At 42.1% G+C, this 15231-nt stretch overlaps 1 protein-coding gene across 2 annotated transcripts; it reads left to right on the forward strand.

Annotated features, from left to right (window-relative positions):
* Positions 1 to 5366: 5366 nt before the first annotated feature.
* Positions 5367 to 12911, forward strand: hapstr1a (HUWE1 associated protein modifying stress responses a). Of its 2 annotated transcripts, XM_088936479.1 has the most exons (4): positions 5367 to 5837; positions 7006 to 7086; positions 8171 to 8446; positions 10213 to 12911. In XM_088936479.1, exons 1-4 carry the CDS (start codon positions 5642 to 5644, stop codon positions 10455 to 10457), a joined length of 798 nt encoding a protein of 265 aa, XP_088792605.1. In that variant the 5' UTR covers positions 5367 to 5641; the 3' UTR covers positions 10458 to 12911. The 2 variants fall into 2 exon arrangements, with proteins under 2 accessions (XP_088792605.1, XP_088792606.1); XM_088936480.1 differs by lacking the exon at positions 7006 to 7086 and having other exon boundaries at positions 5462 to 5837.
* Positions 12912 to 15231: the final 2320 nt, after the last annotated feature.

Here is a 15231-nt window from a genome sequence, read left to right on the forward strand (position 1 = left end):
GAAACATAGGGTCGTATTTCAAAAATGACGACAATCCCTTCTGCGGGCAGGCGACCGTGAGAATAACGAACTGTAACGCTGAAGGAGAAATTCTCCTTTGGTTCAGGATAGTAGGGTTAAATAGTGTAGATTGTCAGCACATGGCAATAAAGTGAAGGAAGAGCTGTAGGTTTCCAGGCGCTGCGTGGACAGGTGACTTTTGAGGACGTTTTTTGTAGGTAGTTAAAGATCGGGCAAACCTGAAGCATCCGAAGTTCTTTCAAACTGAGAACAGGAGGCACTTCTTTATGCCAAGGGTGGTGGGAGTGTGGAACGTGTTACCCAGCCATGTTGTTAAAGCCTGGCTTCTTTCAAGAAAAGAGCTGGATTAAACTGTCAGGTCAATTAGCTGGATGGGCAGAATGGTTGCCCATGCTCCTGGGGGCACTGGCACAAGTTTCAGGGGGCTGTTCCTGTCGCTGCTTGTACGGTGACCAGATGGAATTCCTCCAGATGTTATTTGCATACAGAGCCTCAGATTGTGATGAAAATGAAAATTGTACACAGACACAGTTGGTACCTCTTTAAGTCATTTCTTAGCTGGTGCCTGCCTTAGTCGTGGTAGACAGACCTGGTCAGAGCTTTTAATGCCAGTGTAAACCGTACCTATCTGAGGCAACGTTCTAACAATGCAGTTCTAGTGTACTTTTGAAATGGCCATTAAAGATTACCATCAACAGCTTGTCCTCTCTTGTTTCTAAGCACTATGCCTCACAGGTAGATGTTGTTGGCAATCAGCAGCCAGAATGACTGAAGAGATTGCACAGCAACACACACACCTTGCCCAGGTTTGACTGGAAGACTGAAAAAGAACCACCTGTAGGCATCTAGCATGTGCAAGATACCTCCTTTGGTTCCGTTTGTTAATTGGGTTAATCAATTACATGTCACTGTGATGCAATTACAGCTGGCATGCTTACCCGCGCACAATACAAGCTGAGGAAGGGATGTTGGCAGCTTTTACACTTGAGCTGTTTAATGAAAATTAGTTTATTTCAGACATATTGAGTATCAGAATCAAAATGCCTGAAACACAGGGCAACAAACAGACAAGGGGCTTCTAGGCTGACAGTATTGCAAGCTGAAGTTGGTAGCTATGTCAGCGTGCGTAGGCTGCAAAAAGAACAGATATTGGTTTATTCCATGCTGAAAAGAGACACAATAAGAGATAAGATCACTTTATTAGCCATATACAATTTCTTGCATTAGGAATTCGTCTTTTTGCATACCCCAGCTTGCTCTCCATGGGACACACAGACAGGGAGAGAAGCTTTAGCCACAGAGCCACTGCTCCGCCAAAGTCCCCTCTAAGCTGGGCACACAGGTTATGAAATCAGCGTACCTAGGAAATTGAACTGCACACAAAAAATTGAATTCCCCCAAAATATGCTAATAATAAAACAAACACAGCCGCCAATTGAAAAATGCTAAATTGACCACATGAGACTGGCTGCGAGAGGCCCAGCTTGGCTGTGTGCATTATTACTGCTACTTGATCATCGATATCTATGCTCTCGTCACCTCATACCTCCCTGCTCATCCTCGCTCAGCACTCAGTCTCTATGACTGGGCTCGTTGAGTCGCTGTCCTGGTCTTTTGGATCTCTATGCTTGTATTAGAAGGACTATATTAACAAAAAATAATTTCAGGTTTACATTTTTACATAAACTCCATTTAGTGTGCACAAGTTTTTGGCACTGGGGAAAAAATGTGCACAACTTGAAATTTTTGTGCACACGGGCCATTACAAATTAGAGGGAACACTGCACACCACCCCCGATATTTTGGATGTGGAACCTTCTTCAGGATCCACAGCCGACACAATGTCTCTCTTTTCTTTCCGGTATGGAATAAACCTTTATCTGTGCCTTTGCAGTATTGTAAGCGGTGTTGTTAGTGCAGATTCATTTATTACATCACATATTGCATTATCGATTGATTTCTGTCCCCAGTTAAAGGCAATATATCTATACATCTGTCCATACTGCCACACTGAGTCACCAACAAGGCAGCGCGTTCCTGCTCGGAGACTGGAGAAATGCAGGCTGGGAGATTGCACAGGCATGCAATTGACGCGATCTGCCAAGCCAGGAGAGAGGATCACAAGACCCGGGCTGCTGTGACCAGGACAAGCCATTCACGTCGGATCTTCAGCCAGTATTAGTGCTGAACGGTACAAAATCCTTTCAGAGCGCAAAGCCTGCTGCTGCAGATCAGCAGGGAAATTAAACACTGGATAGATGTGTCTCTTTGAATTCTGACTTACTGTCCTGCGGAGAAGAGGACAGCAGCCTGAACAGGCAGGGCAGCTGCAGCTGGGCTGGGTGTCACTGCAAGGCTGGCTATGATGTAGCAAGAGGCCCCTCTTTTAGTAGTAGGGTTACGAGCTGCAGTGGGATGGTGATCATTGCTGGCGCCAAAGTCTTTTCAGTGCTTTCACCTTAGTACTGAAAATACACATAATGCACTGTCTTCTGACGATGCCAAGGTAGAGCCTCAAATGTAGCATTAAAAGGTGATACGATGTTACAAAAATACTTTTTACATCACTGTTACCCATGATTAAGTAAGAATTAAACTGTTTTAACCGATTAACTCAGTGAATCCTTATCCGTACGCAGCTTGGAGTTTTCGATGTGCATTGGTTTGTTAGCTAAAGGAAACGTTATAAAAAGCCAATTGGAATAATAACTGGAGGAGAGCAAATTCTTGATAAGAAAGAGTACATTTGATTAATTAAATAAACATCATGTGGAAGTTCTTATTTACAAAATCAGATGGATAAATTCTAAACAAGATGCAGCTAATGCTCCTCAAGTAGATCATAAATGAAAAGGCATTCAAAAAACAGCATATTGTCATTTGTCATGTCAAGTATTGACTCGTGCTGATTTTGGTTTAGTTTTACATTTAATTGAGGTGAAACTATGTCATTTCGACTGTCCTTTCTGTCTGGAGGTTTTCGCGGAAAATAACAACGTCCACAGGGTTGCAGTCAGGCAACTTCTTGTTAGTTCAATTAAGGATTTAATTAAGTACAGAGCTGGGCTGGAATGAAAACCAGTGGGTCTGGGGGTCCTCGGCACCATGGCCTAGGAACCACTGTCCTGGGGGGGGGGTCTAGCTATTTGAGTCTTGGGCCAGTATAACTGGCACTACCAAGTGAAAACCCATGAAGGTCAAGGACACTGACATGTAAACAGATGGCTGTATACGCAAAATACGTCAATATTTATATATGTACTGTAAGTGTATGTGTACACATGCATTCATACTGTAAGTACTGTACATACACTGTAAATTAATTCCTAGAAAATGTTAAATGCTTACACGTTTATACATGTAGTGATGGCTGCTCTGACATGCTACGCATTCTATAGGTTTAAAGGCTGCATCTTGACTCTTGTTTTGCCCATGTGGATCTTAATGAGACAGCCGTGTTTGAACAGTCGTCAAGGTACTGGACTTGTAACTAGGATGTTCGTAGGGTTCAAATCCAATCAGTGAAACACTACGGTTTGTGCACTTGGGCCAAAGAAAGTAGTGAGTCAGCATGCTGTGTGTTTAGAAAGCCCCCTGCTAAAACACATCAGTTCTAACCTCACACGGTATTCTCTTTCCACACCATGAGTATCATCTATTACAATCTGTACTGGACAAGTTGCGGCCAGTCCTGACGGACAGAGTGAAGCTGGTAGCACTCAGCAGGCTCCTGAAGAATGGAGTTTTCAGAGCAGCATAACAGAATATGACACTTTTTATTAACTAGAAGAGAACTAGTGAGCAGCAAGCCAGATTTAGCAACCACAGCACTCAAGGCTGTGGGACAATGGGAAAGTATAAATGGACCCATTAATTTTTTTCTGAAGTCAAATGTTTCTCTGTTTGTACACTAATTATTTTCATGTAAAAAGCAATTTGGTTTTTATTGGCAAGCCATTCTAGGATGCTTATACTTCATCAAATGGAGCTTTTCGGGAAAACTATGACTATAAAACAACACTATGTATATACAGAACACTGGCCTCTTTCTCTTTGTGACACAGACCACAGATAAGTAAACACACACTTGATGTGAAGCATACAAAAGCTATCTGTGGGATTATTTAATATTATTAATGTGAGGGATTTCCTTATCTAAAGCGTCCCTGGTTTTCATCCATTTACCTTGCTTATTTTCCTGAAGTAATCGCAGTGAGGGCCTTGTTCTTAGGATACAATAGCAGTGATCCAGCTGCCATCCGAACCCACAATATTCTGGCCTTCAATGGAGAGCCCTGCCTGCGGGTAAAAGCTGCAGCCTGTATACAAACACACACTCCCGCTCTGAAGCACTGAAACGGCTGAGTCACCCACAATGCTGTTCTCAAGCTGTCAGACTGCATGACCCTTCGTCCTCAGGGCTTGACCGCCTCTGGCCAGACCAGTGGAGGGTGTGGGCTGGCTATTGAAGTCTGGGCTGGCCTCTGTGCTTCAGTGACCCGAGGGACAGCTCAGCCGTGGACCGAAGGAGAGGAACACATGCTCGGAAGCTGGGAGTGATGGGAAGGAGACCTCATGCCCTCAGGGGCACTGCCTGGGGAAGAGAAGCAGCACGTTGGAACAGGTCCTGGGTCTGGACCTTCATCCAGAGGAAGACTGCTGATGTAGATGATCTATACAGAAGATATTGCATACATGGCCGCATGTCTTTTTCTTTAGAGAGGATTTTATTGAAGTTTCAGGCTCTGTTACCCGCCTAAGCACCGCCCATGGGCATTCCACTGAAGCACTGCTCCCTCTAGTGGTATCTTCCTGCGGCTATTGCAGCACCTTCTCAGAACAGTAAATGCATTTATCACTGCAGAAGGAAGCGAGCATCAGTAAACCGAGATAATTATTTTTTAAAAACACATCTTTGACAAATCAGCTATATCCAAGGTTTTAGGAAAGACACAGTTCCTCGGAAAACCCCCCAACATAGTCTTTCGCCTGAAAGACAAAAAAAACCAATAGACTACTGCCTAGATCGTGTAGAGTACGAATACGTTCTTACCATTTTGGAAAAGAGCACCTAGGAAGTGATTTTGCTACCTGTCTACACGTGACATGTTTGTTTTCTTAGTTCTGTGGTGGGGGGGGGGGGGGGGGGTCACAGACGGTGACGTCACCTTCCCGCAGCTGTCAGGTCTGTGGTATCAGGGAGTCTGCGCAGTGAGCTGCCTCCCTCAAGTTTCTCTGCCCAGCTACACAGGGTTCTTTTGTGACGTTATTTGACTGATGTTTGTCTTACCCAATCAATCTACGAGATCGAATTCAAAAACCACGCCAAGGAGTGTATTTCAGCCAATCACATACTACATCGAAAAAGTGAGGCGGGACCCGAGTGCCAGCAAGGTACTATGTTTTCATTATAGTTTCGGCTCGGTGGCGTAATTGACTCAGTTTGTTTGGAGTCATCGGGAGAAAGTTGTGTGTGCCGGTGTTGAAACAGCAGACCTTAATGAGTCCGTAAAAGGAGATCTCTTTTCTTCCGCTCAGGCCCAGAATTCCCCTTTTAGGAAAAAAAAAACCGCCATAAAAACCATTCGTCTTTTGATAAAAGACAGATTGAAGTGCGGTAATGGAGGATAAGAAGGAGGAGGGGGAGTCGGAGATCCAGGAGCACGGCCCCGAGCACTGGTTCTCGAAATGGGAGCGGCAGTGCTTGGCCGAGGCCGAACAGGAGGAGCCCAGCGAAGAGGAGGCCGACCAGAGCCAGCAGAAGCTGTGGCATCTCTTCCAGAACTCCGCCACGGCGGTCGCTCAGCTCTACAAAGGTCCGGGTACACGCCGGCGTAGATACCGCTTGAGGGAACTTGGTGCCTCTTTTATTTATTCCCGTTACCTGTTAAAAACCCAGATCAGGCGGGTGAGATGGCCGGCAAACAAAACAACCAAAAAAAAAAACGAAACCAGAAAAACAATGCGCTTCACGGCATGAAGACCATTTTTGGTCTTGGTTAATTTTTTGGAGGGAGGAGGAGGGGGGTGGGGGAGAGAATAGGAAAGAATTGGGGATGTGATTGGGGAAGGATTTCGGGCAGAGCTACAGCCCTTAATAACTGAGCTCAACAAAATGGCGAAGGAAAACGTTAAAAAAAAATCTTGAGTCTGTGCTGTCGGGGCACAAGCACGAAACACCAGCTCGCCGATCCGTGTTCCTGCACGTTTTTTTTTGTTGTAAATCTCTTCGTATTTTGCGTCTGCCAGCGGCAGATGCATAACTGGGAGTCGGGTTAGCTGAAGGGCTGCCCAGTGTTTGTATGCAGAGACCAAAGAGGAACAAAATGGCGAAGCCCTGGGAGGAGTTGTCTGAGTAAAAATAACTCGGACCTTTAGTTGTATAGAATTGATTCTTCGTTGCCCTTTAGGCAATTGGAAACAGGCTCTCTAGGAAGATGTTGAATCCTTAACGGGCTGCCGTTTCAGAATTTTGTTTCTCGGGACCAAAATACTGTTCACCGAAACTACGGACGCGAAACAAAATGGCGAAGGGAAGAGGCATCTGAAAATCGTTTTAAAATATATTTACCCAGTGTTTTCGAGGAACAGTCGTGTGACTGTACCATTTTTTATTAAAAAAAAAGTCCCAACAGTGGAATAAACGCTAACGGTCACAGTGCATCTGTGTCAAGTCGATCAAAACAAAATGGCGCAGACAGGGGACGACTGGCGAAACATTCCGATTGCCAAAAAGTGTTTTATAGACGACAAAGTTTATTCAAGTTGTCCAAACAAAGCCTTTAGCACGATGGCTTTCATTCCAAAAATAAAGATCGAGGTGCGAGAGAGGGACACGGTAAACAAGTTGATTTGCGAAAAACGTTGCTCAAAATGGCGAAATCCTAACATGGCTGTTTGATCGTTCTGGCAATCGTTTGATTTGGTTGCACTTTACGTTTTTAACTCCTTTTTTCCCGATCTCTTCCCCCCCCCTCCTTACAGACCGAGTGTGTCAGCAACAGGGACTGTCGCTTTGGGTACCTTTTCAAAACGCTGCGACAGCTGTCACCAATTTATACAAAGGTAAATTTCGGCCTCTTCCGCCGACGGGGCGGCTGGTGCTATTTCACACGCGTTTCTCCATTTGTCTAGTTTATGGAACCAGAAATAAAAAGATAATCGAGTTTGTTAACTTTAAAAAAAAAAACAACCAAATTGATGGTGTAAACCGAAATCCCACAAGTCTCTGACTCTCCGGTGCATTTGCAAGGACTGGCTTAAGCGTAGCTAGAGAGACTGTTCTCTCCTTAAGACTCGTTTTGTAATTGTTTTTTTAAATCTTGAAACATTATTGTAGGGCAAAGGCAGCACCTTAAGTTGCATTGAGGGATTCTTCTTGAGTGACATGAATTCTTGGGTGGGGGGGGAAGGAATTTAAGTGCCAATATTCGTATTTTTCCAATTTTATCAGTGTGCACTTTTTAAAATAAATTTTGTGGTTAAAGCCTTCTAATATCCCTCAACATGTAGGTATGGCTAAAAAAGGTGAACATTTCTCAAAAGCCACCCCCCATTCTGCCTGGTTACATTCCCCTGTTATGGTTTGTACAGTAATTTTAGTTACACTAAACCAATTCTGAAATCCACCATTTTTAAAGATTTAAGCAGACACTGTTGGGCTGTATTGCTTGTTAAAATGGAGGAGTCTGATCCCTTATGCGAGGCCTGCATGATTCATGCATTTCTTACTCGGAACCTTGTCTACAGTGCTGCTGCATCATATAGTCCAGCTAGTCTGTGAGCCAGTTTTGCATTCAATAAAAGTTCATTTCTGTGTATTTTTCTTGGAATACTCATAATACTTTTATTATGTCCACAAAAAATGTGCAGTTACACAATCATCAGGTGTCATGTTGGACATCTGACTTTTTTTTAGTCCTCATCTATTTTTATTGCTGTAGTCTTGGCTTGGGAGAAGTTAGTCAAATATTCATGGTGTACATCTCATAGCAGCCTCCCCCGCCCATACAGTATCTGAGACATTTGTGTGAGAACAATGGGTGTTAGTGTTAATTCTGATGTGGCTGGTATGGTGATCAAGTTTTTGGTTATTTGGCGAAGAAATAAAAAAAATCTCCAACTTCATTTTTTTTGTTCTTCTTTCCAGAAAGCATGGAAGCACATCAAAGAAGCTATGACCTAGGAATTCAGATTGGCTATCAGCGCCGCAATAAGGATGTATTGGCCTGGGTTAAAAAGCGAAGGAGAACGATACGCAGGGAGGACTTGATAAGTTTCCTGTGTGGGAAAGCTCCACCACCAAGGACTTCTAGAGCTCCACCAAGACTGACTGTAGTGTCCCCAAATCGGGCACCTTCAACAGAAACTAGCTCATCTGCAGAGACTGATTTGCAGCCCTTCCGAGAAGCCATAGCTCTGCACGGTAAATCTGCCTCCTTTTCAGGTTCTGCAAGTAAATATGTGAAGGAGGGGAAAAAATGGTCACTTGCAAGCTTCTGATAACTATTTTTAATATAAAAGGTTGGAGGTTTACAGAGGTTTAATATTAGGGGATGCGTTGCCTGGATAGACTGGGGGGGTTTCTCCAGTGCAAATTGGGCTTACATGGCTTTACAGATGTGGAGCTGGAAAACTAGTACCCCAAAATGTTACTAATGTAACCTTAACTGACACAAAAATATGGGCACAATATGTGGGGAGTTAACAACAATCACTGACCTTCCTTGAGGCACCAGTAGCCTGTAGGATTATCATTTGTTCAGTGACCTGTGAAGATCTAAATAGATTATTTGCTTAGGAAGCACAGACAAAAGTATTGCAATGAAATGGGAGTTGAAAAGAGGGAAAGTTAAGCCAGATATTGATATTTAAAGTACATTGTTTTGATTGCTGCAGAGGTAGAACTGCAGGCGTCAGTCCAGTTGCGTTGTTCACTGTGCATAATTAATGTCAAGGAAACCTGTGAAGCCTGGTGAGGCTGCAGGGTTTACCCAGTAAGAGACGAGCAGGGAGCAGGGCATGAGAAAACGGATTTTTTTAAACTTCTGCAGACCTTTGATTTGGTCTTTGCTGCAGTAGCCCTCAACTTTGTTTAGAATTGTAAAACAAGCCCAGCTGTAGAAAAGTTCAAGTGGAGGAGATTCATGTCTGGTGGTCACCTGTTGAATGTGGGAGAGGAAACGAAATACTATTCTAAACTACAGCAGTAAAACAGATTTGAAGAGTCAAGTTTAGCATTGTTAGAAGTTGCTAGAAGGCCCTTTTACAGAATTGGTTTTTCCATGAAATTGGTTTGTATTTGCATTAGTGAAAAAGATATGGGAAGTGAACTTGCAGCTTTAATGTGTTGCACTTTCTGGAGTTGTTAGACGTCACAGTGGGCTCATTGATGTCTGGGTTGGGGAGCCTGGCGGATGAGTGCTGCTGGGTCAGCTGTGGAGAGGAGTGCCTTTGTGAGGGCTGTTGTGAAACTAGTGGAAATGCCTCGAAGCCACTCGAGCTCAGCTGTTTCCTGTGCTTGTCTGGGCGTGCAGTTTCCTCCACAGGGGTTTAGGCTGGGGTTGTGACCTCTGGCAAGTGTGGGAGAAATCGGGAGAGCAGTGAGTTGGAGTTGGTTGAAGGGCAGGCTGAAGGTTACACAGCACCTGCTTTAAATTGCACTTAGTGAACTGGGTTTAAGTGATGAAAGAGACATTGGTGTTACAATATGTAGATTGGTATACAGTGTTATTGTGCTTGGAGATGTAAGATGTAATTCATTAAGGAGAGGCTTCGTTCCTGTGATAAAACGTGCTACAGATGGGAGTAAAGAGTGATGTTGTGATGTGGTAAACCTTGTAACAGGGATTACTCTTTACAGTATGAGATTTTAAGTACCAAATTAGGCAAGTGCGGATTTCCCTAGAAAACTTCAGCATGTATTATGGGGTGGCCATTACAGAACCTCTTTGACTAACCTGCAAATAGAACAAAATCTGTTGAGGTTTGTCAGAAACCTTTAGTACAGAATCTGTAAAGCTACTGCACAGACAAATGGGATCCAGATGGAACAGTCATACACTGGTTTTGCAGACCAATTTTCAGTGGTCACGTACTCTTGAATTCCTAAACTGACACCTCTTTCGTGTAGAAGAATTCTTCGTCTTTTACCAGAGAAAACGATACAACGGTCCTCTGTTTGTCTTTCAGGTCTCAGTGGAGCGATGGCAAGCATAAGTGTCCGTTCAAGTACTCCTGGGTCCCCAACTCACGTCAGTGGTGGCTCCAACCCGAGCCGTAGGAGAAATGGACTTCACGATGTGGACTTGAACACTTTCATATCGGAAGAAATGGCACTCCACTTAGACAATGGTGGCACTAGGAAGCGGACCTCAGCCCAGTGTGGCGATGTCATCACAGACTCCCCAACCCATAAACGCAATCGAATGATCTGAGCAGAGCTCTCATTAAATGCACCGTGCTGCTTAATAAAAAGCCACTTAATCCTCAACACTTTTTTTTTTCTTGAAAGGAAACAAGAGGGCCATCAAAACTTTTTCATTTTTTTCAAAGATGAGTGAATTCAATAATGATTGCCATAAGCTGTCCTGCTGCGGTAGATATCTGTAATAATGGTTTTCTCCAGTCAAAGGACATCTGTTTGTTAGGTCTTAGCAAGATCAGCATAGGTGAACGTTTCCAAGTTTTAAGGCTGAAGTGACCTTACTTGTATCCACTTGAATGAAAGGGTATGATATCTGATGTTACTTTGGTTATAAGCTTGTTCTTTATTTTCTGCTGTGTTGAGTATTTGCTTCAACAGTATTGCCAGTTTATGACTGAATGTCCTTTTCAGCATGGCATTTTGTCAGATCTGCAACCTTCCATTTTGTTTTCTTTTTCCTAGCAGCACAATACTTCATTGCAGCTGGTTCCCTAATGTGCCAGTTTGCAGACTAAGACTTGGACATTTTTGGTTCCTGTTCTGTCCGAAGCAGCTGCTAGCTCTGGTGATTGTGTGGAATTGTAAAGAGGTGCTATGATGGTCATGCAGTTGATACATAGTACATTGCAGTACAATAATCTTTATTGGATTCACTTGTGTTTTTAGTGCTCCAAAGTAACTTACCAGATGTTTTCCCTCATAAGTAATCTCTTAGAATACTTAACTTTTTGTCTGTAGTCTGTTAAGAATATATAATGTATATACTTAACATTTAGGTGCTGGTATGATACATGTGGTACATATTGTAAAAAGTGCAAACCATTCAATAGTTATTAATGTATAATGATTCTTGCATTAAAGAAACCAAGCTTTTAACTTTGGGTGGCTTCAGATATCCTTTAAACTTGGTCTAAAATGTCCTATCATTGATCTTGCATAGTATCTGCAGATTTAACTTTGAGAGTTGTGAAGGGATATTGAACATATTACTCCAATTAATAGTTTCTCATCCTGAATATATCTGGGAAAGTGATTGTAAATATTGCAGCTTTAGAATTTTATCCCTTTTTCCAATTAGAAGATCTTAACCACAATATCTTGGAGGAAAAGGCTTTTTGAAGTTTTGCTAATTAACATTTTGTTTGAGCATTTTAAATCTCGTGAAACAGAAGGTAGAATTATTAGGAGTAACTGACTGGGAGGAAGGTCACAAGGGATGTTTTATAACTACGTCTTTGCCATAAACCGTTTATAAAGTTCCCTGGTTTCTGCAACTGAGTAGCCTATATGTAAGGGTTTGCATTTTGTCTTCAGCACCTCCCTGTACATTCTTTAGGCATGATTATTAATTGGCAATTAATGCATACTCCTGTATTGAAGGACTTCAGTGGAGCACTAACTTGGATCAGTGACATACTGCATAACGTTAATTCCAGCAAAGACTTGCTTCTTTGCAGCAGACAAAGCTGTATGTGGCGTGACTACAGAGCTGCGTTCTCACAGTGGCTGAGGCAGCAAGCCATAGTTGGATGGCTTCATGAGTGTTGCCTTTCTTAATGGGATTTCCATGTTTTTACTGTGGGCTTGGGGGAAAATTAAGATGTTAGTTAACATTGAAAATCACAACGAATTGTTGCAATGTAAATGTTTTCTTCAACTTACATAAATGTATGAATTTAAGTTATTAAAAATAGAAGGTTTTTTAATTATGCAAAGTAAACCTTATATCATTTTAAGTATTCACTCTGTATCTTCTTATTTTTAAAACAGATTTTCACCTGTATTCTAATGGAGTTATTCCTGTTTTCAGCAGAAGTCAAGCTACCTATAAACTAGGAATTTATTTCATTATTCTGAATGAATATTTAACTAAGTCTTGATTTGTTTTTATGGCATTAGTTTTTGTTCAGCACACCAGTTTACTGTTCACTTTGACTTAATTCAGTGAGGGAGCAAGTTTTTGTAGAAACTACTTCATACAACTTAGTGTTACTATTCTGTTAAGGGGGTTTTTGCATGGTTAAGAGAATTAGGTTTTTACTTTTTGTTTTACAACTGACAAGTTAGAATTTCCTTTAATTGTATAGTGTCTCTGAAATGATGTAAGACTCATCACTGCTAGTTAAAATCTCATGTAAGAAGTCAGGTTTTGCAGTCAGGTCTTAAGGGCTAGCTATTTGTTACAGGTTTGCTTCAGCACTTTATATAGAGGGTGATGAACTTCCTTCTTAGCCACTCAGATTCAATCTTCCATCTGATCCTTCAGCGCCTCAGTGTTGTGTGGTTTGAATAATGCTGTTAAACTCCTGGTTTATTTTTGGCTATGAATGAATCCTATATCTTTTAAAGAAAATTTGGTTTTCTGATGTAAGTCTAAAAACTTAAAATTGTCTTGATGTAAGGAAGTAAAACCTTTTCATTAATCCTTAAGCTTTTGATTGAAAGAATAAAATAAATGAACCCATTTTTGTTCAGCTGTTATGGTATTTGCAATACACCGCAACACTGAGGAAGTGTATATAAAGGACTTCACCAGCTGTGAAATTTGTTGAATCCTGAGTCATTTAGTAGCAATGCATCCACAGCTTCTGCATGGTTGTGTCTCTTAAATCACTGACTTCAGTACATGTCACTCCTGGTTTTACATTGAACACTGCTGAAAGCTGAGCTGTGCTGTGGTCGTTGCTCAGATGAAGGACCCTGTTGCGTGTAGTCTTGATATTTAAAATGGTTTCACCCTGTACACAGTCTCCACAGTTTCAGCCCTGTGCATTCCTTCAGCTATAAAGCCCTGGCAAACATTACAAATCTGCTGGAGTTTTAACAATCCAGAGAGTAATGAGAAGAATTTGGGGCAGCCTACAGAGCTGTTGTCCTGTACCTAGTGATGAGAATGGCTGCTGTTTTTAGGTAAAAGCAGACAAGGCACCGATTCCAATTACATTGAGTGGTTTGGGAACACAGCAAAAAAGTTAATTTGATGGACTTGTGTAACACAGCTGAGTGACGAACAAGATCGCTAAGCAGTTGGCGAAAGAGGAAGGCAGAGATTAAGTTGACCGGAGCATCACCACCCTGTATCTGATCTGAGACCTAAGGAAAACCCTCTGGACTAGAAGGACCAAACCAGAGCCCACCATGATGATGGGACTCTGGTGTTGTAGGTGCTGTCCCTTTGATCAGATATTGAACGATGGAATCAGTTCAATTTTGATGACTTCTAATTAATCATTAAAGGTCATTAAAAGAATCCATGGCACTGTATTGAGGGCAGGGGTGTTAATCATTGCATTATTAATTTGTGATTTCTCTCTTCTGTACCTGATCTGCTGTGCAGCAAGGCAGCATTTCAGAGCCCTGGTATTTACATTACGTGCTTTGGGAACCTTTGAGGAGATAAACTGGACGAACGGAAGGAATTGGAGGATAATATCAGACTTCGTCGTGGATCAGGTTATTATAAACTGGAGGTCACGGGGGTGACGGCGGAACCCGCACCCACGTCTCATGATGGTAAAAATGATTTTCATGGCAATAATTTATCAGTTGACAAATATGGTAAACATCACATTTTTTCACATTCTTAAACAATGGATCTTTCTAGCGACACTGGTTATTGTTGTTCTGAGCAGCTGAGATTAGTCCCAGAGATGAGCTAAATTAGCTATTATTATTAGCTAATAATAATAGCACGCTGCAGGGTTCTGCATGACGGGGACACCTAATAGCTCACATTTATAGTCAGTCCAAAACAGTCGCTGATGAGGCTGCTCTTTATGATGAAGGTGGATTATGCTTACAGCGCAGCATTGTCTATTTGTCACTTTTGAATTGCCCACAATGGCATATATACACTGCTGGTTCCTTGTGTGGATTGGCTTGATTAAACCCTGCAATTCAAAGTGAAATCAGTTTGGTGGCTTGGGGGAGCCGGAGCCTGTCCCATTAAGCAGCGGGCAAAAGACAGAGTACGTCCTGGACAGGATGCCAGTCTGTCACAGGGCACACACAACCACAAACACCCTTATACCAGGGCCAACAGTATTCCATTTTTATCAGTATTCCATTTTAGACGCGCCGTTTAAAAGTTTTGAAACTGCATTGCGCACATATTCATGTTCCTACCGCTGGGTGGCAGTAGTGTCCACTTAACACTGTGAAACATTGTACTCCATTGAATCCTACCCTACTTAATTTTATAGATCTGCGGCACTGATCTCTGTTTTTTCCACATTTTCTAAGCAGTTGATTACACTGGTCAGACACATCTGTGTTGCAGCAATGTCCCATTCTTCTAAAAGGTAATTTCTTTGTCTCTTCACTGTTTCTTTTCCTTACTGTCACTTGCTTGCTTTCTTTTAACAGGGTAGAAACTGATAAGGGAAAACTATACACAAAATCATCTACTACCACCTAAGCCACAGTATGGTTTTTCTTTGGGGTTTTTATCCACTCACAGATAAATGATTTTAATACACACTGATCTATTTTAATTGTAATTACAAAACCCCTTTTCACAGGATCCTACTATAAATCCCGTTTATAGCTCACACAATCCTCTTAAAGAGTTACAGCTATTAGATCCCATTGTTTTGCTTTATGGTTCTTCTGTTTTTAATAACATAAAAGCGGGTACAAAGGAAAGGAGGTCATTCAGCCCAATTGAGAGTAAGAAATTGATCTGAGGATTAAGGCTCTCATCCAGCTGTTCTTTGGAAGAAACCAAGGTACAGACTTAAAAAAAACATTGAATGCCCTTCCGCATACAGTAGTTTTTACTTGTG

This window comes from Atractosteus spatula, chromosome 18, assembly GCF_055471065.1.
Source record: "Atractosteus spatula isolate fAtrSpa1 chromosome 18, fAtrSpa1.hap1, whole genome shotgun sequence".
In the NCBI taxonomy this organism is placed as follows: domain Eukaryota; kingdom Metazoa; phylum Chordata; class Actinopteri; order Semionotiformes; family Lepisosteidae; genus Atractosteus; species Atractosteus spatula.